The sequence below is a fragment of the Chionomys nivalis genome, chromosome 1 (assembly GCF_950005125.1).
Source record: "Chionomys nivalis chromosome 1, mChiNiv1.1, whole genome shotgun sequence".
In the NCBI taxonomy this organism is placed as follows: Eukaryota; Metazoa; Chordata; class Mammalia; order Rodentia; family Cricetidae; genus Chionomys; species Chionomys nivalis.
In genome coordinates this window covers 63,172,203-63,196,594 of record NC_080086.1, presented here as the reverse complement: position 1 = coordinate 63,196,594, position 24,392 = coordinate 63,172,203, and the positions used below count along the sequence as shown (strand labels likewise).

Here is a 24,392-nt window from a genome sequence, read left to right as displayed (position 1 = left end):
CAAATATGAGATAAGGATCTGGGTGATGATAAATATTAAACATTTGGGAGATGAGAAAAACAACTGTCAGAATTCTGTCTTAGATATACCTAAATTAGGAAATATGAGACCCTAACATTTAATTTAACATTTAAAGTATCCAGACCTACAAGTTTTGGAGGAGGAAAGATGTTCTGATTACATCAGCACACAGAGCGACCCCAGAGCTCACAGAGCTGCTCCTACTACACCGTTCTAGGAGCTCCACTGGGAGCCCGAAGCCAGCTCGTGCTCTCTCTCTCTCTCTCTCTCTCTCTCTCTCTCTCTCTCTCTCTCTCTCTCTCTCAAACACACACACACACACACACACACACACCAGGATAAAACCCTGTTTGTAACTGGGCACAGTAAGGGATTAATAGCAACAATAATGAAATAAACAGCAATAGTTAAAGCTTATGAGCTACCTATCTGGGGACTTTTCCGTTTGCTGTAACTGAACAGTGGGAAGCAATACTGAGACACTGAGGCTACCTGGTTAAAAGTGCTCCATGTATGTGATGTCGTGCTGCTAATAAGAAAAAGTGATGCCTGTATAAAAAAACTTCTTTAAACATTCACTGTTGAATGTTGTAATTATATTATAATCTTAAAAAATATTTTAAGTTCATAGTTATAAAGTATATTCATTTAGAAAACACTTTAACAAATCCCAACAAACTTTGTAAAAACTACCCAGATATTTTAAACTATGCTATATGATGCATATTGACAGCTTTTAGGTAAATAGCTCCTATTTCTATAAAGATAAACAATGTCTTTATATGGGATAATATACCTGCATAATTTCCCAATAAAATACATTTAAATAAAACATTGCATTATTGCTAGAAAATCATTAAATCCAACCCAGTAAAGAATTCTGTCATGTAACAGCCCCGAGACCCGGCCAGTCAAGACAAAGGGGTCCATTTATGCCTAGAGTACTAAGGCACTGAAGCGGTCAGTAAGAAAGCGATTCTTGCTGATCTCTGTGAGTTATCTTCACAGCTTTGTCTCAGCTTGTTTACACATGCAGATACAGGTACTAGCACATCCCAGACAGCCAGTGCCTTATTCTCTCCCCTCGGGGCAGGGGTAGCATTTACTGATGCGGTCTTTGATTAAATACACAACCAAAGAAGCTGAGGTTTACTGAAAGGAAAATTCTTCTTTTTCCTAGGAAAACTCATAAAGAGCTCAAAAACAGGTAAGAGAAAGATCAACTGGGCAGTTAAAGGTTTACACTATAGGGATGCCCACAGTCCTGGTGGTACTGGATGGTTTACACTATAGGGATGCCCACAGTCCCAGTGGTACTGGATGGCTTACACTATAGGGATGCCCACAGTCCCAGTGGTACTGGATGGCTTACACTATAGGGATGCCCACAGTCCCAGTGGTACTGGATGGCTTACACTATAGGGATGCCCACAGTCCCAGTGGTACTGGATGGCTTACACTATAGGGATGCCCACAGTCCCAGTGGTACTGGATGGCTTACACTATAGGGATGCCCACAGTCCCAGTGGTACTGGAAAAGATTAGTTCTCTGGTTCAGAATAATCACAAGCTACAGTGATTGGTCCAAAGGGGAGAATCTGGTCTAGGCTAGTTGAAGGAGGGAAACTCATCCTTTCTAAGAATCGTGAGTCAAAAGTTATTCATTCTTTCCTCAGATGTCAGCGCCGATTCTGTCCCAGCTTAATAAGGAAGAGCCCTCTACGACAGAATGGTGACAGAAACGGGAAACACCACTCACAGTAATAAGGAGCCAACACAGTAGGCGCTGTCCACAGCCAGCCCCCGTTCAGGCGGTCCGCTGCAGCGATACGCTTTCATCCCTGCTCAGCCCACTGCGCCCTTCTGTCCTCACATGCTTAAAAACAAAAGATGCCTGGCAGACGCGGGAAGCCATATACTGCTGGGCTATGATCGGGAAAGGCATTTGCTATATATATGCTTGTGATTCTTTCATTTATTTGGGATTGGGAATTGCTGTGCTGCCCAGGCTGATCCTGCCTCAGCCTCCCAAGTGTTGGGATTTCAGTTATGAGTTAACATACTCAGCTTCTAAAAGTTCATTTTTTAAAAAATCAACTAAAAACTCATAAAAAAATAACCTAAGAGAAATTATCCAAAGCAGCAACAATCAGAATTACTCACAGGTCTCTGTGGAGTTTACTGAAGCACAGTTACTCACCCGGAAGTGCACTGTGTCTGTATTCCATCTTGTGCTGGGGGTTCTTCCTGAAACAGAAAAGATAGGACAGAGTTCTCCAGAGACGGGGAGCGCTCTGAGAATAAAGCAGCATGCCCTGTACCCTGCAGATAAAGTTAGGGCCCAAGAGCATCTTACGAAAGGATGTGTCGCCATCCCCTGCTCCCTCCTCCCTTCTTCCCTTTCCTCTGCTTCCTCCATCCCCTTCGGTACCAGGCGTGCGCCACTCGGCCCAGCAGGATTTGCCTTTTCATTACAGTACTTACTGTGTGCATCCCACGCCGGGTTAACACCTCTGAACTCAAGAGTCGACAGTATAGAGAGAGGGCGGACAAAGTAATAAACTAGATTTAAGGGCTTTATAATAATCAGATAATTAAATCTTCTACCTATAAGATATAGCACCAGTGTAAAAATGTTCTTTTATATCAGCTAAAACCTGTACACTTTGTAAAAATATTCCATAATAAAGTTATATCTTTAAAGGACTATGATTTTTCTCTTCTGTGCCTCTGAAATTACTAAAATAAATAATTTCTAATTATATGGAACCATCTGATTTATAAACAGTTGTTTCCTGGTTTTTAGCATTACCTAATATTTTATGTTTGTTCCAAGCATTTTCCTTATTCCACACAATTGGAAGTCATTATTAAGTAATGAGATTTAGAAAACTACAATGTCATTGCATGTAAGTTATAATGAGTTCTATTTGATTTTAGGTCACTTAGTTAAATTATAGCTAACTTGACTAGCATATTGAACAACACAAATTAAAAAAAAAAGAAAGAAAAGAAAAAAAACACAGTACCCTGCCCACTCAAGAGCAATTTAAACTCCCACCATAAGACATCCTCTATGGATTCTTAAGAAAAGTAAAACCTCTGTAGACAGGAATGTCACTATTGAAAGAAGGGTAGGGACTACCACGAGGAACACCCACTCAGAATCCTGGCCCACACACCCTCTGACCACCTAAGCCTCAGTTTCCCTGTCTGAAGACTGACAACAGAGCTGAGCTTGGAGGGCGGAGAGGCACTGCCGGGATCAGTTCCAGCATCAGGCAGAAGCGTAGTCCTCTGCAGGCCAGCCCTGTGCCAGGTGTCTGCGCCATTTCCTTGATGCTAATAGCTCCTTTCCACACTGTTCCTGCAGGTGAGTATCAAACAGTGTAAGTGCGTGACTGTACAGCTAATTAGGGCCGAAACTCCACAGGCTTGAGGGCTGGAAACGAGTCTCCCCAAGACCGCGTAGTTAGGGTAATTAACCTAAACCTGACCTTCTGCCGGAATGGAAAGTTTAAGCTTGATGAAAGAAGAATGAGACCACTGCCCTGTGCTCCAGGAGCTATACACGCAAAGCCTCAGCGGGCCTCCCCACTGAGCACGCTGGCGCACGTGACCAACTTGTAGACTCAGTTCTCCTTAGAAGGACAGTCAGTGCCGAGCATCAGGGACGAGGAACGGAAACAAGGCACTGACACGAAGAGCTTCCTCCTTCATCAGGGAAAGAGATTCTGGCAGCTCAGGAGTTCTGCCGGTTTTTATTTTAAAAAATTCAATCCTACTAAAATAAGAATAAGCCACCGACAAATATTCCTCTCCTCTCTTATCATCCCCTTCTGTCCCCTCTGTCTCTCCTTCCCTCCCTCCCTTCATCTTTTTTAGAAGTACTAGGGATCGAGCCCAGGGACTTGAGCATGCCAGACAAGTACTCTAACCACTGAACTACAACCCTGACTGGTACTATTTTCTACATAGATCACTTATTATTTTATTATTTTCTGGAGTCACTTGAAACTTGGAGGGTTTTTTTTCTTTTTCCATGAACATGTCCAGTCCGTCTCCCCTCTTAATAACAGTTGAGCAAGATCACTGGAAAGTTAAACACAGTCTTCGTTGTTTATCATTTGAGTGTCCTTCAGCATTCGGCTTAGAAATTCCGAGTATGTAACTGTTGGGCTTTACAACAAGTGGTACAGGTGAACCTAAAGCTACAGGCTGCCTGACACGGGCTGGCAGGCCAAGAGGTGAACAGGATTGCCACTTTCAAACGGAAGGCGAAGATGCAGGGTCATAAGACAGGGTGCAGTGACCAGCACTGTGGCTCCGCAATCTCTCCTGCATCTGGTCACTTCGGCCATCCTCCCTTCCCTGGGCCTCTCTACTGCTGGCTCTGAGGAGCAGCTTTGGTTTCCTCTCCAACCTGGCTATCTTCAGAGGGCTCTCTGCAGTTATAACACAAACTCCTTTTCTGGTAGCTTGACCAATGCTGCAGGCCAACACCCAGGGGTTCTGCACTGATTTTTCTAGTGGGTTCCTGGAGACAGGACAGCACAGGGATCTGTGACTCCTAAAGCCGCAGACTCAAACAGAAACTTTCCAATGACCCTACCCCTCTAAGCGCTGGGACATGAGCCACTGCCAGGGAGACGGCTTCCCCGGCACCTGCATGCTGCGTGGGCTCCAAGTCCTATGTCTGGTTAAATGAAGGCCGCTCGGTATTGAGTCCTCTGTGACCCAAGGGTAACTAACATCAAGGTGACTGAGGAAACAAGAAAGGCTGCTCAGTCTCAAATCTTGTCCATTTCGTTTGTAACATCTCGGAGCCGTAAAGCAAAGGAATAAATGGGACACACATAGGGAGGAGAAGTCAAACTGCCCCTCTTGTAAGTGACACGGCCTCTCTTTAAGAAGCCCTACACCTCCAGCAGAAGACTCACAATGGGCAGTTTCAGCAAACTGGCAGACATAAGAAGAGTAGCTTTCCACACCAAAAGCGGCCCTGCAGAGAAAGAAGACGGGAGATAGCCCACGCACAGCAGCGGTGGAAAGTGAGAAACAGCCCCAGTGTGGAGAGGCAGACAGCTCTCACGTAAACGGACTTTAGGGCTTTTCCAGTGAGGAAAGACTTAAGTTTTTAAGACAGAAAAAAACTGACAGGATTAAAGAAAAAAGACAAACATACAAGTTAAGAGGTTTAAAAATTCGGAAGAATTTTTGTTGCTGAAACAATCTGGACAGCACATCACATGATCAGACAACAGAGGAACTAGCTGGAGCATCTGCAGATGCAAACAAGCGCCCTGGTGTGTTCAGTAACAATGGGCACGGGCGGCAACTCCAGGGGCCATGCATTCAGAGCACTAAAGCTCGCTGGGTTCGGGATTACTTTCTTCTGTACTTTAGTTAAATTCAAGTCTACTCACTCACTAAACCAGGTTTCAAAATACCAACAATCTTTTCTGTCAATGTAATACGCTTGCTGCCTGGTTGGGGAGACATTCTGATAAAGACAGACTGTGGTATGGACAGGTCTACTCTGCCTGACACAGGGGGAGGGCAACAGTGTGGACATGCAGGGGGGAGGCTCTGCCTGACACAGGGGGAGGGTGACAGTGTGGACATGCAGGGGGGAGGCTCTGCCTGACACGGGGGAGAAAGACAGTGTGGACGTGCAGGGGGGGAGGCTCTCCTGACACGGGGAGAAAGACAGTGTGGACATGCAGGGGGAGGCTCTCCTGACACGGGGAGAAAGACAGTGTGGACATGCAGGGGGAGGCTCTCCTGACACGGGGGAGAAAGACAGTGTGGACATGCAGGGGGAGGCTCTGCCTGACACGGGGAGGGGGAACAGCAATGTGGATGTGCAGAAGGAAGGCTCTCATGTTCTTCAGCTGCCACTGAGTTCTGGGCATTGCCAAGAGGGGTGGATTAGTGGGAGCTGAGGAAGCAGACAGAAGCAGAGATAACATCCCCAATCCACTTATATATCACACCTCAGACTCTTCACAGAGTATGTATTGGAGTATCTTATAAATACATCTGTGTATTTTTAGACAGAAATACAGAAAAGCTTCAGTTACTTATAAAATTGATAACAATTTAGAATTATCAGAAAGAAAACCTGTGTTCTACATAAATTTAATGAAAACTATGCTGCAGGCTTAAGACGGAGAGCCGTTCCAGTCACTCGGTCTCACCTGGCTGAGAAGCGCTGAGGGAGGAGGGAGGAGGGCGGCCACAGGCTGTTTCCTTACCTGTAACAAGATGCTCCGTAGGGACACTCAGGCCTGTCACCAGCTACACCCCCATCTGTGTCTTGGACGTCTCCATAATCACTATCACCAGGGTGGCTGAAGTGTTGAAAATGGAGAGGGTTCTTCCTGTGAGGGGATAAACACGCTGTCAGAAGAAAAAATCACAGCAGGTTATGGGTCTGTAGTCGCTGTAGTGAAACCAAGCAATGCCGGATTATTCCAGAAGGGAACCAAAGCCTATGGCACTGATGTAAACACAGAAGACACCTCCATGCCATGTGGGTGAACAACTTGGCAGAGTTGTTGGGAAATGATCCAGGAATGGTGATGGAGGAAGGTCATTGGTTAATTAATAAAGAAACTGCTTGGCCCTGGTAGGTTAGAACATAGGTGGGTGGAGTGAACAGAACAGAATGCTGGGAGGAAGAGGAAGTGAGGTAAGACGCCTCAGACAGATGCCATGCCGCTCTTCTCTAGGGCAGATGTGATGAAGCAAGCCGCCAGGTCAGACATGCTGAATCTTTCCCGGTAAGACTGGTGCTACACAGATTACTAAATATGGGTTAGGCAAGATAAGTCATCACCTCATGGTGCTACACACATGAATAGAAATGGGCCAAGCAGTGTTTATATGAATACAGTTTGTGTGTTGTTATTTTGGGGCATAAGCTAGCCAGGCGGCCGGGAGCTGGGTGGCAGGAAGCGGCCTGCAGCTCCTCCTACAGAATGGAGTCCTGTGAAGAGAATTCTGGGTGCTTGTGAGAAAACCCCAAGAAAACAAGACAAGAGTCTTGTGACTTCAGTTTCTTCAAAAACAGAATTGGTCTTGGAATGTGTTTTCACGTTCCTCCCAGGGGCACAGACAGGAGCAAGTCTACTTCAATTTACTCATTATTGCTGCCATTTAATTAGATGTTTACTCTATCCTTTCTATGCCTCTATGAAAACGTGTTTCCATGTGTGGCTTGTCCTTGTATCTGTACACAGCTTGAATGCATGGAACTTTACTCAGGTGACCTTTCTTAACCCTCAGAGTACAGACTGTCTGGGGCTCTGAATAAGGCTGGCTATTGCACGAGACTTTATGTCACCTCATTTATTGGCTCTGTTCTCCCAGGTCCCATGGCCTCTAGAGTGGTGACAGCTAGTCAGCACAGGACTCCCAGGGAAACATCAGTTCCTAGTGTCACATGACAAGTCGTGTACAAAATGGCATTTTATGAACATTACATCATTCACATAGGTATACAACAAATACAAGCATCTATGGCCTTTGAAGGTTTCTGAATCCTCTGCTAAGATAAACGCATTACCACCACTCCAGAGAGACCCGTGTTTCCTTTCTAATCATTAATCTCATTTGACTACGTGAAGTATTCTGTTCTGTCTTCTAAAGGCAGCCGATCTCTTTAGTTCAGGCTTCTCCTCTGCTCTTAGATGTATTACCAGAGTAGGAGAGCCATCTCTTCACGTGTGTCCTCCCTGGTAGAAATGTAAAGTGAGAAACAAGAAAAGTACATTTGTTTATTTAAAACAATAGTAATATACCTTTTCACGTTTTACAAATAACATCGTTTAACAGCTTTTAAAAACTCACCTTTATATTTTTATTTGTGTGTGTTGTGTGTATGTGTGTGTGTATAAACAATGGCACACATGTGGAGCTCAGAGGACAACTTGTGGGAGTTCATTCTTTCCTTTGCCTATGTGTTGTTTTAGGGATCTAACCAGGTCATTAAGCTTGGTGGCAAGAGCCTGTGCCCACTGTCTTGGTTAGCTCTCTGTTGCTGTGGCCAACCACTATGATGAAAAGCAACCTGGGGAAAACAGGGTTTGTTCCCACTCACAACTCAGGTTACACTCCATCGCTGAGTGAGGCTGGGACAGGAACCTGGAGGCAGAACCTGGATTAGAGGCCATGAAGGACGCTCTTGCTGGGTTGCTCACTCCTCAAGGCTTGCTCAGCCTGCTTTCTTGTACAACTCAAGACCACCTACTCAGGGTTGACACTGCCCACAATGTGCTGGGCCTTCCCACATCAATCAGTCAAGACAATGTCCCATAGGCCTGCCTACAGTCCAACCTCACGGAAGTATTTCTTTTTTTCCAACTGAGGTTCTCTACTCTCAGATGATTCTAGCTTGTGCCAAGTTGACAAAATAATAATAATAATAAACAACCATCCAGCACAGCCACTGACACATCCCACTGACCTGTTGCGGGAGGTCCTTCCGCTCCTCCAGCCAATAGCTGCTGAGATACCAGCCCATTGGGGCGTGGTCTCTCTCCCTTTAAAAAAGTGGCCACTTCCCTCCTCGCTCTCTTACTTCCTGCTCTGCTCCCGTCGACTAGACTCCCTTCCTGATTGCACAGAGGGCTGTTGTCTGTGACGGTGATCTGTAAGTTTTTCCCCTTTTAAATAAATAACCATTCTATTAATCATAATTCCAAACTGGTGTGAGATTGTTTGTGACTTACGCCTTAGCCTTCACTGACCCTTAAATAACTGCTTAGCTCACATATAAAATTTGTGCATCTGGCTTTTCTTCCTTGTTCTGTATCTGATCAGTAGTAACAACAATGCTCTGTGGTCTCTAGGGAACTCTACTGTGTGCTTATGATAATTACATTCTAAATATCGTAATATTTCAGAAAAATGGATGAACTGCAAACCATGTTCAGTGAGAGAGCTAGACCCAGAGGAACAAATGCTGCCCTTTCTCCTATGTGCATCCTAGAGTCGGGCAGGGAACAAATGCTGCCCTTTCTCCTATGTGCATCCTAGAGTGGGGACAGGGAACAAATGCTGCCCTTTCTCCTCTGTGCATCCTAGAGTTGGGCAGGGAACAAATGCTGCCCTTTCTCCTCTGTGCATCCTAGAGTCAGGCAGGGAACAAATGCTGCCCTTTCTCCTATGTGCATCCTAGAGTGGGGACAGGGAACAAATGCTGCTCTTTCTCCTCTGTATGTCCTAGAGTCGGCAGGGAGGAGGTCATTAAATGACAAAGGGCAGAAAGAGGGCGCTAGATCTCAAAGGGGGAAGGGGAAAGAGAGACAGTAACTTACTAAATGCCAGAGGAGTGTGAGACATGGGTTGTTTGGGAAGGAAAGGGAATCAGCCAGTTGGGGGAAGGTGTAAAAGGAACACAGAGAGCCAGACATGGGCACACACCTTTAATTCCAGCACTCAGGAGACAGAGGCAGGAGGATCTCTGTGAGTTTGAGGGCAGGCTGGTCTACATAGCAAGTTCCAGGACAAGCAGGGCTATTCTATATCCAGGGAGATCCTGTCTCAAAAAACAAAAAAAGTGCATGGAAGACAACAGAAGAGGATAAATTAGAATAAATTATACTAACAGATATATGAAAATATTATAATAAAATCCATTACTTTGCATATATTTTAAAAATTGAAACACAAAACAAAGAGGAACGAAAACTTAAAAAATATAGAGACTTGGCATATTATCCACTTGAGAGAGTGGAGCGGTTAAAGAGGCTGAAGAAAAGCTAGACTTCTGATGACTTTATAGATATGGATCTGTGGCTATGTGAGTTTATCTCAAACTCACTATGCCATTCTTCCCTCTTCTTTATAAACGTAAGCATCTCCTCTCTGTTACAAATATATTTTGATTTAAATATTTTTCAGACATTCTTTATTTCAAAATTAATAGTTACTGCCTAAAGCTGAGTGATTACAACTAACATACCATTATAAAGTACAAGTGAATGAATTATTATTCCTTTTAATGAAAGGAAATGACAGTGTTGGATACTGCCATTCACTGAATTATGTCCCCTTCAAATCTCCTACACTAATCTCGGATATCCCTGTGAGAGAGATAAGGAAGGTTAAGTGAGGCCATAATGCTGGGCTCTGACACAAACTGATTGGTATCTGCCTAGGTGAGGAAGAGACACCACCAGGAAAACGGCCTACAGAGAAAAAGCACCAAGAAAACAACCACCTTCACAGCAAGAAGAGAAGCCAGGCCTGCAGACTCTGAAGTCTAGCACTTCTAGTGTCCAGAACTGAGAGAAGGTAAATCTGTTACTAAAGCAAGCCCGTCTGCAGGATTGTGTTACGGCTGCCTTAGCCAACTAACGCAGGCACAGAATAGTATCTTTCAAAATTCAAAGTAATAGATAGCTTGCATTTTGCTGTAGATTTTTACACTGTGTTCTAGACTTAAGGATATCCCACAGACAATAACATCATGTCTAAATTTAAAACTCGGAGCTGTTGAAACTGAAAAATATCATTACTCTAATGCTAAAATATCGTTACTCTAATGCTAAAATGGCAGTGTGTTTTAAGGAGGAGTAACCAGAGTGTGAGGTGAACAGAGTGTGCAGTGTGTGCACTCTGTGCACACAGCATGGGGACGCAGTACACAGGCACAGACTGACAAGAGGAATGGCTAACAACAGAAACAGACTGATTAGCAAGTGCTGCTATAAACCCATGGTCTAAAACTAAGATTATAATTTAAATGCATGAAATATGAACTCATAAAAATTTCACTTTCCTAATTTTCAAAGTAGAAAATTTTCTACTTTGCAGAAAAATGTAAATAGACATATAACACAATGCCTAAACACAATCTAAAATTATCTGAGTAGATGGGTACAATAACTATTTTAAAATTATCTCTTTAAAATTAAGACATTAAATAAGCAGTATTTAAGTCTGTGCGATTCAGTTTTTAAGTCTGGATTCCCTGGTATTCAGGCCCTTGCATTAGTCAGCATGTCTACACATAAAACATTTAATTCCCCGCTGTATATCTTAAAAGCTCCTGGCAGGATTTGCCAGAATGCACAGTGGGAAAGTGCAAGTCGGTAGAACTGCACTGAAGCACCCCACCCTAAGGCAAGGGTTTACTAAACTCTTACACCAGCACTGAAGCACCCCACCCTAAGGCAAGGGTTTACTAAACTCTTACACCAACCGCTGAAGCGCCCCACCCTACGGCAATGGTTTACACACCAGCGCTGAAGCGCCCCACCCTAAGGCAAGGGTTTACTAAACTCTTACACACCAGCACTGAAGCACCCCACCCTAAGGCAACGGTTTACACACCAGCACTGAAGCATTGGGCTGAAATGACCCTGGAGGTTGCCCCGTACCTGTAGCAGTTAGCCCCGTACATGCAGGACGTCCTCCGGACCTTGCTTTCTTCTGAGCAGCCTACAAAGTCAGCAGCCATGGTGTGCGAAGCCCCAGGACTGCCGGGAGCAGAGCTGGACTCCGGATGGAGTCCTGGCGACGTCTCAGGGAGTGCCTTCCTCTGGACGCTCGTGTGACTCTCAGGATGGCTCAATGTCTCTCCCTCGTCACTGGCTGCTGTTTTGCTGAAGGCTTTGTGTCTGGAGACCTCACCAAGTTCCTCTACCGAGATCGCGTTGCTCGGTTCGTTCGTCTTCACAGTATGTGTATCTGTGTCACTTGATGTGACTGAAGACAATGACTCTGGGACTTCCTGTAAAAGAAATCCAGAAAAGGCATCAGTTAAAAAAAGAGAACTTTAAAAAATATATATATAAAAATTAAAGTTTAAGATGACGAAAACACAAGTTCTACGATACAAAAAGTTACTGAAGACACCATTTTCTGGTTTTAGTTTAGAAACTTTTTAACAATTTGTAGTTCTTACAGTATCAATTTATAGCTATAAGGATATTATTCTCTTTCCTGTCACATAATCTAACTCAAAAAGCTCTTAAATGTGATACTTCTCCCTAAATAATGGAACTTTCCACATGGCAGAATGGTCAAGCTGGTTCGTGTCTGCTATCACCAATTGGAGAAAGCAGGCAACTTTCCTTTGAGATGGTCTTGTGTCGGTTCAGCCAAGTAAGCCCTAGAGATCTGACAACCACCATCTTGTTAAAGGAGGAAACAGACAGCCGCCCTCTGATACTGATCTTCTACACCCATAGATGACTGTGCCCTCACCTCTCAGCAAAGCGGCTTCTTTTCACAGAGAACTACAAATGGTCAGGAAGCAGAGAATAAGCGACTGTGGAGAGCCCAACCTTAAACGGGAGAGCTACCACACGGTCCCTGCACCCAAAGCACAGGAACACTGCACCCACGGAGAGCTACCACACGGTCCCTGCACCCAAAGTACAGGAACGCTGCACCCACGGAGAGCTACCACACGGTCCCTGCACCCAAAGTACAGGAACGCTGCACCAAGGGGATATTCTAATCACTCCTGTATGCCTTTTTAACTTGTACTGGCCACCAGCATGAAGAGTAGGCCTCATCTTAGCAAACAATCACTTAAGTACTCCTCTTCCTGGGGAGTAGAAACATTGCTAATCTAAACTCAAGTGTCCTTGTTAGCCAAGTCACAGATACGAGGAACACAAGCAGACAGACATGAATGTTCTCACCTCCATTTCTAAGGAAGGGGAGGGGTCTGTTGGCTGCCATCTGGTGGAAGCTCATTTTAGCACTAATAGATAGCTAATAGTTCAAACTTCTTGACATTTTCACATGACTTCTTTTAGACTACTTATTTAAATGGCTCAATATTTTTTAAAAGAAACTGTAACTTGGAAATATTATCCATTCTGGCTAACTATGTTCTCCACGGAATGCGGTCTTATCACGGCTCTGCACACCAGCAGACGGTCTAGGGAAAGCAGTCACTTGCTGTCTCTTGTAACTTGCACTTGGAGGGTGGCGTTTAGGCTACGTCCCTCTACACCATACATTGTTCCCATGCCTCTCTACCACACCCCAATCCCATCCCCTTCCAACAGGACCAACAGGCACAGCCAACGCTGGAACTCAGGGACAGGAGCCGAGAAGTCCTGATCCTACCAGCCCACTCGACAGCTCTCCCCGATTTCCTTCATTCCTGTTCAGCAGTGGGTGAGGAGTCTGCCAGCTGAGCGAATAGCCAAAACTGTGTTAGATTATTGTTCCTGTGGTATTTCTAGGCTCTACAGGTCATTTTCCATCCTTAGAAAGGAAGGACGTGACTCCTCAGAAACACCACACTTCCCTTCTCAAGTATCTTTGTGCAAAGCCTGGGGGTGAAAGAGCAGATGATTCTCACACCTTTCAACAAGCCCCACAGGAAAGGGGCATTCTCACTGCTAGGGTTCCTTCAAACACGGGATATTCATAGTATTGTTCCAGCATCCAGCCACAGCAAAGCTTGGGGAAAACAATCCTACTCATTTTCTTAGCCAATTTATTTCAGAACAAAGAGATACATTGGAAAGTGATAAAATCAATTAGAATACATCCTTTCTATAAAACATTGTAGAGATGTTCATTGTAAAGATGTTCACCTGAAAGTGGCATGACTAAGGGCTGCTATTAAAGGGGTTTATTTATGTAGTGTAGGTGGGGTGCTTGCATGTCCACATATACATACACAGAGGTCAGAGCAAGATAGAGGATGTGGTTCTCTCTTAGTCTTCACACTAGGGCTCAAAACAGGATCTTATAGACTAGGCTGGCTGGCCAGAGAACTTTCCAGATCTGCCTGCCTCCTCCCTCCAATACTGGGGTCACAGGCAAGTGAGGCCGTGTTTGGCTTTTCATGTGGGTACTGGAGATGTGAACTTAGGTTCTCGTGCTTTCATGGTAAGTGTTCTTACCCACTGAGGCTTCTTCCTTGCCCCCAGGACGCTGTTAACTAAAAAACAGCGTTATTCTACGACGACGTTTAAAGTTTACGTATTCTCTCACGCCACCTCTTATCAAAGATTTTGATGCAGATAATGATTATTCCAGAGATCCACAGTCAGTCAAATGCAGAGAGCAAAGGACAGTGGGTGCCCAAACCCCACTCCTAACCTGAAGACTCAGGGTAAGCCATGGAAGAGGGGGCAGAAAGCCTTTAAGAGCGAGGAAACCAAAACATCTGCTGTAAGACAATGTCTTCTAGACATGGCAGGGAGGCTGTACCCACCAAACCTCAACAATGTAGTCTAAATGAGATCTGTATAATGAAAACACCATTTGATATGCCAACACAGATGAAGGACATCTAACAAGACCCCACCCCTAGATAAAGAGCTGCCACAATCAACTGCCACTGAGAGAGGGAGACTCCGCTTTCTCCAGGATGAGTCCTCTGACAGGTCACCCAGTCCCAAAGGGCCAGCCTTAAACACATGAACACATAGGCAGCATGGGGTGGACTCAGTAGGTTGTGTGTGTGCCTAAGAGTTTAACGAAGAAAATTAAAGAGGAAGGGGTCATAAATTTAAGTGGGAGTGGGGGAAGGGATGGAAATACGTACTCAAGTATTAAACTCTCAAAAAATTAAAATTAAAAAAATTCTCTTAGCCAAGAGCAGTCACACACACCTGTCATCCTAGTCCTCGGAGGCTGTGGCAGAGGGACCAAGTTACAAGCCAAGCTAAGTTACAGAGCAAAACTGTGTCAGAAACGAATACAGCATCTCTATATATGCATGTGTGAGCATTTGCCTATGTAAATCCCGATGAATATTTTGTAAGGCTACAAAAGTCAGTACAACAATAGAACTGAAGGACGAGGCACATGGAAGTCTTCATCTTTAATATATATGCTTCTGGACATTCTATTTTGGTAATAAGCATGTATTATTCTGCTATTTAAAAATGAAAAACTAAAGAGAATGAAATGTATAATATAGTTCAACTTTCTGTAGTTCTAAGAAACAAAGAAGAATCTGTTTTACTGAAAAGTAAACTTTAGTTCCTCACCAGGAACATGCACACGTTCTGATTTAGAGAGAAAGGAACATTAAAATCACGGGTGTCAATATTGTCAATGAGGGGATTCCAAATAAGATAGCTGGGCATGGTGGCATACACCTTTAATCCCAGCACTTGGGAAGTAGAGGCAGGCAGATCTCTTTGAATTCGAGGCCAGCCTGATCTACATTGTGAGTTATAGGACAGTCAGGGTTATATAGGGGGAGACCCGAGATACCCCGTCCCCCAAAAAAATCAAATGAGACATGAAAGTTGGAAATCGTAATGCTCTTTATGGAACTCATGCAATATTAATATATAGCAGCCTTGGCATTCAAGAATTTAACATTCTTGGTTTCAATTATTTATAAATGATCCCCAAAATCCATTACACACAGTAATTTTTAAGTCTGCTGATACATAAATTTGAAATGTGCCAATTCCAAAGCTCATGGGCTTACAGTACCTGGGGTGGGGGTGGGGGTAAGGGAACAGGAAAAATGGAAGGTGCGCCTATGGCAAGTAGGAGAATGAGAACTTCAGTTTTACCTCGCATCCCTCGCTGTTCACTAAGATTTGATGGACACGTAAAGGATTAGGTATGGGAAGCTGGAGAGTCATGGTAACAGTAGAAAGATCACCTACAAAGTAAAAGACTATGTGCTTGAGACTGGAGATCCTGGGGCTAGTGGTCCTTTGAGGAAGACAGAATGTACTCTTAAGACTATTATTATTTTTTTTAACTTTTTTTTATTTTATTTTTTATTTTTTTTATTTTTATTCTTTTTAAATTAAGATTTCCACCTGCTCCCCGTTTCCCATTTCCCTCCCCTCCTCCCAAATATTGCCCCTCCCCCCACTCCCCTCCCCCTATCCCCACTCCTCTTCTCCCCCCACACCATTCCTCCTCCCTCTCGATACTGAAGAGCAGTCCAAATTCCCTGCCCTGCGGGAAGACGAAGGTCTTCTATCTACGTCCAGGAAGGTGAGCGTCTAAACAAGCTAAGCTCCCACAAAGCCAGTTCATGTATTAGGATCAAAACCTAGTGCCATTGTCCTTGGCTTCTCATCAGCCTTCATTGCCCGCCATGCTCAGAGAGTCCAGTTTCAACCCATGCTTATTCAGTCCCAGACCAGCTGGCCTTGGTGGGCTCCCAATAAATCAGTTCCACTGTCACAGTGGATGGGTGCACCCCTCGTGGTCCTGATTTCCTTGCTCATGTTCTCCCTCCTTCTGCTCCTCATTTGGACCTTAAGAGCTCAGACCGTTGCTCCAAATTGAGTGAGGTATCCCAGACCCAAAAAGAGGAACATGGGATGTACTCACTCATAATCGGTTTCTAGCCATAAATAAAGGACATTGAGCATAGAATTTGTGATCCTAGAGAAGCTAAATAAGAAAGTGAACCCAAAGAAAATCGTACAGTCAGCTGCCTGGATAGGGGAAGTAGACAAGATTGCAGGGCAAAAACTGGGAACTTGCGGGTGAGGTGGCATGGGGCAAAGGGGAATTGGGATGAGAAACGTGAGAAGGGGAGGATGGGAGGAGCTTGGGGGAATAGGATGGTTGGGATATAGGAAGGGTGGATACGGGAGCAGCGAAGTATATATCCTAACTAAGGGAGCCATCTTAGGGTTGGCAAGAGACTTGACTCTAGAGGGGTTCACAGGTGTCCAGGGAGATGTCCCCAGCTGGTACCTTGGGCAACTGAGGAGAGGGAACCTGAAATGACCCTATCCTATACTGATGAATATCTTACATATCACCTTAGAACCTTCATCTGGCGATGGATCGAGGTAGAGACAGAGACTCAATTTAAGACTATTATTAAAATAGCTCGGCAACTTGTCTAGTAAGCACTTCCCTGCCCTCGGTCATCTGAAGCTTTAATGTATTGTAAGAGGTAGGATAAAGAACTGCCCTCTAACATAAATCCAGCAGGGTTGAGCTGCTGTTTCCAAGATGCTCTTGGCAGGAACGTCTGTGCTGATAAGGTGCCTAAAAGTCCTGTATCAATCCCATTAACATTTCTGGGAGAATAATGGAAAAACCCCAGCCTCATACCCAAGTCTCAGACTGAGAGTTCAAGCACTAGAGAACTACTGCTTCCAAAGGTCCATTCCCTGAAACTGAAAACCTAACAACTGAGATCCTGCCTGTGAGCTCTCTACCGTACTTTCTCCCTACACATTATCTATCTATCCCAGCTGGAAACGGGAACCTGTCTTTCATGCCTCATCCTTTCTCCTGATCCAGTGTCCAGACAATGAGCACTGAAGTTCTGCATCCTAGATGCTTTCCCAATGCAATGTCTCTCTGTCCTTAAGTGGCTCAAAGTCTCTGCATTTCCTAATCTTGTCAATACAATCGTCATTTTACCCTGCCTCTTCCAATATCTCTCTAGAAAGCTAAAAGGACCTCAGTGGCCAATGCATTTTTAGTCCCTCTTGCTGTGAAGGTCTCTACTACTGGCTTCAATTTTCAATGAATGCCCTTCCTTGTATCCAAATTTCTGAGGACAACATTTGTCTGACTGTCCCTTATTCAAAATGTTTAAGACCAGAAATGCTTAAGATTTCTGAGTTTTTGAAGTACTTGTAAAGATTTACAGTTGAGCATCAATATCTGAAATTATCCGAAGTCCCAAGTGAGTTGAGAATCTTGTCAGTATGGAAAAAGTTTCAATTTTTTTTTTTACTTTGGGATTAAGGATTTCCAATATGTATTTGCTCTTCCTTGCTTTCATACTTAGCCTGTCATCTACCTGGGACCTTGTAACTTTCTATGACCAAAAAGTACAGTAAAAATGACCAATTTTAGCCCTGGGCCTTAAAAGATCTGGCAGCTTTTAATTTTACCCTCTTGGAATTCAGCTGTCAGGTAAAGGTATTCAGTCTCAACTGCCTATGGTAACTAGAGGGAGGAGGGCCCAGCCAGCTTCCACATAGTCCGTCAGTCCTTGTAGAGGCACCATTCAGGGCAGCAAGGTCACTTGGAATGAACCCACCTCTGCTAATACTAAAAATGTGTCATAAAAGAGGTGTCCCACCAAGCCCAGCCAACTCAGAATTGTGTGAAATAATAAGTCATTGTGCTAAGTGATTAAGTGTAGGGCTTGCTTTGATTACAGCAAGAGATAACTTATAATTTTATGATAGTATTTTGCAGAAGTTGTTTTGGCTGTGCTTCCTTTTGTGACAGTTCCAATTAGACAACATAAAAGAAACACTGCTGTCTCGGTGTCTGTGCTATTGGGACAGAGTCACAGCCCAGGCCATGTATAAACCACAGAATGTATTCTCTCGGTGTCTGTGCTATTGGGACAGAGTATCTCAGCCCAGGCCATGTATAAACCACAGAATGTATTCTCTCGGTGTCTGTGCTATTGGAACAGAGTATCTCAACCTAGGCCATGTATAAACCACAGAATGTATTCTCTCGGTGTCTGTGCTATTGGAACAGAGTATCTCAACCTAGGCCATGTATAAACCACAGAATGTATTCTCTCGGTGTCTGTGCTATTGGAACAGAGTATCTCAACCTAGGCCATGTATAAACCACAGAATGTATTCTCTCGGTGTCTGTGCTATTGGGACAGAGTATCTCAGCCCAGGCCATGTATAAACCACAGAATGTATTCTCTCGGTGTCTGTGCTATTGGGACAGAGTATCTCAGCCCAGGCCATGTATAAACCACAGAATGTATTCTCTCGGTGTCTGTGCTATTGGGACAGAGTATCTCAACCTAGGCCATGTATAAACCACAGAATGTATTCTCTCGGTGTCTGTGCTATTGGGACAGAGTATCTCAACCTAGGCCATGTATAAACCACAGAATGTATTCTCTCGGTGTCTGTGCTATTGGAACAGAGTATCTCAGCCTAGGCCATGTATAAACCACAGAATGTATTCTCTCGGTGTCTGTGCTATTGGGACAGAGTATCTCAGCCCAGGCCATGTATAAACCACAGAATGTATTCTCTCGGTGTCTGTGCTATTGGGACAGAGTATCTCAGCCCAGGCCATGTATAAACCACAGAATGTATTCTCTCGGTGTCTGTGCTATTGGAACAGAGTATCTCAACCTAGGCCATGTATAAACCACAGAATGTATTCTCTCGGTGTCTGTGCTATTGGGACAGAGTATCTCAACCTAGGCCATGTATAAACCACAGAATGTATTCTCTCGGTGTCTGTGCTATTGGAACAGAGTATCTCAGCCTAGGCCATGTATAAACCACAGAATGTATTCTCTCGGTGTCTGTGCTATTGGGACAGAGTATCTCAGCCCAGACCATGTATAAACCACAGAATGTATTCTCTCGGTGTCTGTGCTTTTGTAACAGAGTCACAGCCCAGGCCATGTATAAACCACAGAATGTATTCTCTCGGTGTCTGTGCTTTTGTAACAGAGTCACAGCCCAGGCCATGTATAAACCACAGAATGTATTCTCTGGGTTTGGAGTACCAGAAGGCCAGGGTAAGCTGCGGCATCTGATATGGGAATTCCTACTCTGTCCTCACAGGACAGAAGAGAAGGGAGGACAAATGTGTTCTGACGGAGGCACAGCAGGATGGGCACTTGCGTCCTCTTGTGACAGAAGGGCAGAGAGTGTACCGGCTCCTGTGGGCTTGTCTAGCAATGTGAGTTCACTCACGAGCGTGGAGCCTACTGATCAAGCACCTGCTAATACAACTGCACAGGGAGAGTACGATTTTTAGATTTAGGTATCAATACAGAATTTTATAGGAGACATAAGGTCCAAACCATAGCAGTGTCCTTTTCATTGACTCAGGATCCCTCACTCTGGCCATAAGCTGGACAGATGCACAGCCTGTAAGGATGCAGCAAACCCATGAGGACTGACAAAGTCCTGGACCATAAACAATTAGTGTCGTGAAGAGAGAAGTACTAGCCACAAAACTCGCTCACAGCCTAACGCACACAGCAGGAAAACCCACTGCACACAAAAGCATCCACTTTGGGCGCCAGAGCTCCTGAGCAGCGTGACGTTGGGCTTCAGTTTCCTCGAGGTGCAGAAGGATGGCTGGTGCATCAACAGCTCTCCTTGAGGGCTTGTTCAAATCGCAGGAGTACACGTAAAGCACTAATTATACACAGGCCATGGACTACATGAGTCAGATCTCAGGAAAGGGGTCAGGAAGGATTTCTGCCCATTCTCTCCACTTCATTTTCCAGCCTTCCTTGGGGAAATGTCTTCAGTTCTGGACTGTGATCTTGTAAGGCAGCTCCGCATAGACTAGACGGGCCAGCCAACCTTTTGTTTTCTCACGATGAACTTGTCTCCCTGTTCTTCACTGTGCTAGCCCATCAAGATTGGATGCTCCCCAGGGCTAAGAACTAAGACAGAAACAGGGCACACATAGAGGGTGAGCTTGGCCAAGTCTGGCTTGGGTCTTCAGCTTCAGCCTTGTCCTCTGGCTCAACTTTACTAGAGCCCAGCACAGAGGTTATGACAGTTTGGGCCTCTTCTCTACTAAACAAAGAAAGTAAAGCTCCCTCAGGACCCTCACAGGAAGAACAACTGTAGAGCTTACAGTTCCTCTTGTATCTATTATGCGCTCTTGATGTCATCAAAACCTCACAAACGCCTTAACTAACTGGGATCTGCTTACTGCTTATTAGCTAACAAGATATTTCTTAAGGTTTTCTTATAATTATCAAACTTAGTCAGTATGAAACATATTAAAACATCTCTTTGAATCTAAATATTTCTCGTAAAATAGGAAAAGTGAATTGGTATGCTCACTGTTCAAAATATATGAATACTAAAAGTTTATATAAGACAAGCTGCATTTTAGAAGATTTAACAGCAAATATATATGAGCCAGAATTCACCTTGTTTTGATTTCTTACACTTGACTCCGTTAGTAAACAAAGACCTTGAGTCTTAGAGAACAGATCCACTTCTCTGGCGGGGAAAGTGGCTAGGGAGAGTCTGCTCTCTCCCTAGGGAAGGTGCTGTATGAGTCTGACCTCTGGGAAGCTGGTGACATTTCACTGACCCAGTGTACTCTCCACCAGGGCAGGACCTGCCTGGCTTCCTGAGAGTAAGAGGCCCACAGAAGAGCTCAGCCAGAGCCTGCAGGGCCAGGAAAACTGTCACCTTCAGCAACCACCGGCAAAGGAAAAAGGCCTGGGGCCACTGCTATTGATGCCTGTTAAGATGCCTCAGGATGCACAAGCCCCATGCAAGCTCAGGCTCCAGAGAATCCAGCTAGAAGGAACAGGTAAGCATGATTTCCCACTAACTGAGGCGCTCACAGCATCTGCTAACTGCTGGGAAAGGGGGCCGTTTTGGTCAAGGATGTGACCCCTGGCAAATCAGTCACACATCCAGGCAGCCTTCACTCCTGAGACGACACGAAGCGGACCTGATGGACTGCGGGAGAGAAAACTCAGCTATGCAGGCGGAAGTAGAAGAGTGGAGAATGTGATTATGGGAGGAGTTGAGGGATACAAAATTCCCAAAGAATAAATACAATTATTGATTTCTTTTTTAAAAGTCTGGCTTATGTTAATATGTTACAACTTCCAAGTTAAAATAATGAAAACTTCATGTAATAAACAGGCCTCATTTATTTTAAATATCCACCATCAAGAAATGTCAATTCAGCCAAACCATTCTGGAGGATTGGTACAAACAGGAAGAGGAACCAAAGGTCTGCAATCCCTGAAGAGCCATAGCAGAGTGACCCTTGGGCACTGTGACACCCGACCCACCATTCGCTCTTCTCGTCGGCCTCGGTCACAGTGGTTACATGAGGTCCACACACGACAGCAGCCAGGCGCTCAGAACAAAGGCCAAACTAAGACCAGAACCAAGTGGTCTCTACCCTTTCTACTCTGAGATATATTCTACAATGCAAATTCTCCCTCTACATTAACAATTAATTTTAATAAAGCAAAAAATAGGGGTAGGAGAGATGGCTCAGCAGTTAAGAACACTGACTGCTTGTTCTTCCAGAGGACCCAGGTTCAACTCCCAGCACCCACATGTCAGCTCACGAGGGTCTGTAACTACACTTCCAGGGGAATCTGGTGCCCTCTTTAAAATATATATACATATTTATATTTTATATATATATATATATATATATATATATATAGAGAGAGAGAGAGAGAGAGAGAGAGAGAGAGAGAGCGCAAGTTTTTAATCTATATAAACTCAAAGAAGGGGGCAGCTTAGTTTGGTAAATCAGCACATAATTCATTACCATCACTTGATCTTATCCAAATGGCTGAAAGGAACTAATTACTGTCTCAAATATCAGACAAAGAAAATAAACAATACACGTTTTAATCACCTCAGATGAAACAACTGGTCCTTCTTGATCAGAACTTTTACATTTTTTCCCGGGATCCTGTTCTGCTGACACACTTTCTGAATTTCCTGGCGGAATTAATCGCTTTCTCCCATGGCACGTTATGTTTACTGGGGCTTTATCTTTGCAGGCTCCTTCTTTTCCACTCCTCTGGACGGCAGCATCCTTATCTAACACACACACACAAACAGACACATACAAAGAACAAGAAGAAAATGACTTCCTGTATCTTCAAAGGTCAATACTCCATATGACTAAAGAGGATAAAATAGCAATGACTCACAGGCTGTGGCTCAGTGGGTAAGATAATTGCTGTGCAAACTAAAAAATCTGAGTTTGGATATCCAGCACCAACACGAGAAAAAGAAAAAAAAAGGCGGGAGTAGAGTTCTGTGGGCCTGTAACCCCAACACTTGGGGGGCGGGCAACAAAGTTAAAGATCAGTTGGGTTGATGCTGGCCAGTGGAGCCAAACCCCACCACGCTCCAGATCTGGTGAGAGAGATCCTATCTTGAGGGGTTACGGCCCAGAGTAATAGAGATGGTCACCAGCAGAATCCAGACTTCACTGCAGTAAAGTCCACGGGGAAATACTTAGTCACACATCTCAGACAGCATTAGCGGCACAGTGGCCAAGAACTCCAACCCTGAGAGCAGCAGGCTCAGAGACACTGGGCACTTTAACAGTTCACTCCAACTCCGTCTTTCGTTTGCATCCGCAAAGCGGCAATCGTAAGAACTCGTGGAGTCATTAGAAGTAAATGAAATAAGAGAGAATCTGACATATCTGCTACAGTTTCTTAAATTCTAGCAATAATTTTCTCTGAGAAAAGCTGACAGAATAGCACGATGAATTTTATGTCCTGAAAGCCTACCAGCAAGTTAGAAATCCAGCCTAAATTATTAAGATATATGTAAAAAAAACCTCCAAAACCCCAGAAAGAGAACACCCTCTGTAGACTGTAAAGAAATCTCATAACAATGGTCACTGTATCCCATATATTATCCAAAGTTCAATATAGTTGGTGAACCTTAGTCAGGATCCCATTTGTTAACAAATTCATAATCATCTAATCAGAAAAGATGAACCAGTCTGTGTACTGCGGGAGAAAAACATGCATGGTTAATTGTGTCCTCTACTCTGCAGCGGGAGCTCCCGAGGGCAAAGACTCCATGGACCTTGCTTCCTATTCTCCCCTCGGGGAAGGTCTGCAGGACCAGAAATGTGCCTCAGATAAAACTAGTGCTCAAGATTTTTGACTGAGTGAATTATGAATATAACCACAAAGTGTCTGAAGATTCCCTGGAGAGCTAGGATGGAGGTGTGTAAACCATCTGTAGTCGCTGTCATTCTAAGACAGAGTTTAGTAACATTCTTCTAGAAAAAGACAAAGAATATGAAGTTCTGTAGAGGGCTACAGGATGTCGGCTGCAGCCACTCAGCTCTGCCTTCCCAACAGAGGGCATCATCAGATAGACTGGTGAGCACCACTGCAGTCACTCAGCTCTGCCTTCCCAACAGAGGGCGTCATCAGATAGACTGGTGAGCACCGCTGCAGCCATTCAACGCTGCCTTCTCAACAGAAGGCGTCATCAGATAGACTGGTGAGCACCACTGCACTCCAGTACAAGTTTACTCACAAAAAAGGGCAGTGGCCACATCTGGCCTATGGGCATCAGTCACTTAGCCTTATTCTGAAGGACACCCAAAGGGTCTAGAGCAGTTCAGGGAATAAACTCCACTGGAGCATGGCTGTGGAGAGCAGAGGAAGCGCTCAGCAAACAAATGTGCTGTTGACATGGGCACAGCCATGTTGAGAACTGCAATGTCTCAGCCCCACGGGATAACCTTCCACAGGAGTCTGAGTGTAGATGCTGACAATGTGTGCAGAAAATATCCACCACAGCTCCCTCCCCAAGGACATTTATGGCCTGAAGACCACTGCCATAGAGACAGTTCCTACTGAGATTGACTAAGCCTGCCTCCTTGTTTAGCTATACATTATAAACCGGCCTCCTGTTCAGCTGTATACAATGACCCTGACTCCTTGTCCT

The 24,392-nt window shown here is 44.5% G+C and overlaps 1 protein-coding gene across 3 annotated transcripts in view; it reads right to left on the bottom strand.

The window, feature by feature from the left end:
* Aplf (aprataxin and PNKP like factor) overlaps positions 1–24,392 on the bottom strand; it is a 54,342-nt gene that overhangs the window by 6,478 nt on the left and 23,472 nt on the right. For all 3 annotated transcript variants that reach the window (XM_057771779.1, XM_057771790.1, XM_057771799.1), the window contains exons 6-9: positions 22,321–22,508; positions 11,412–11,764; positions 6,279–6,404; positions 2,222–2,268 (exon numbers count right to left, since the gene is read on the bottom strand). In XM_057771779.1, coding sequence (XP_057627762.1) covers positions 2,222–2,268; positions 6,279–6,404; positions 11,412–11,764; positions 22,321–22,508 — 714 coding nt within the window. The remainder of the gene's footprint in view (positions 1–2,221; positions 2,269–6,278; positions 6,405–11,411; positions 11,765–22,320; positions 22,509–24,392) is intronic.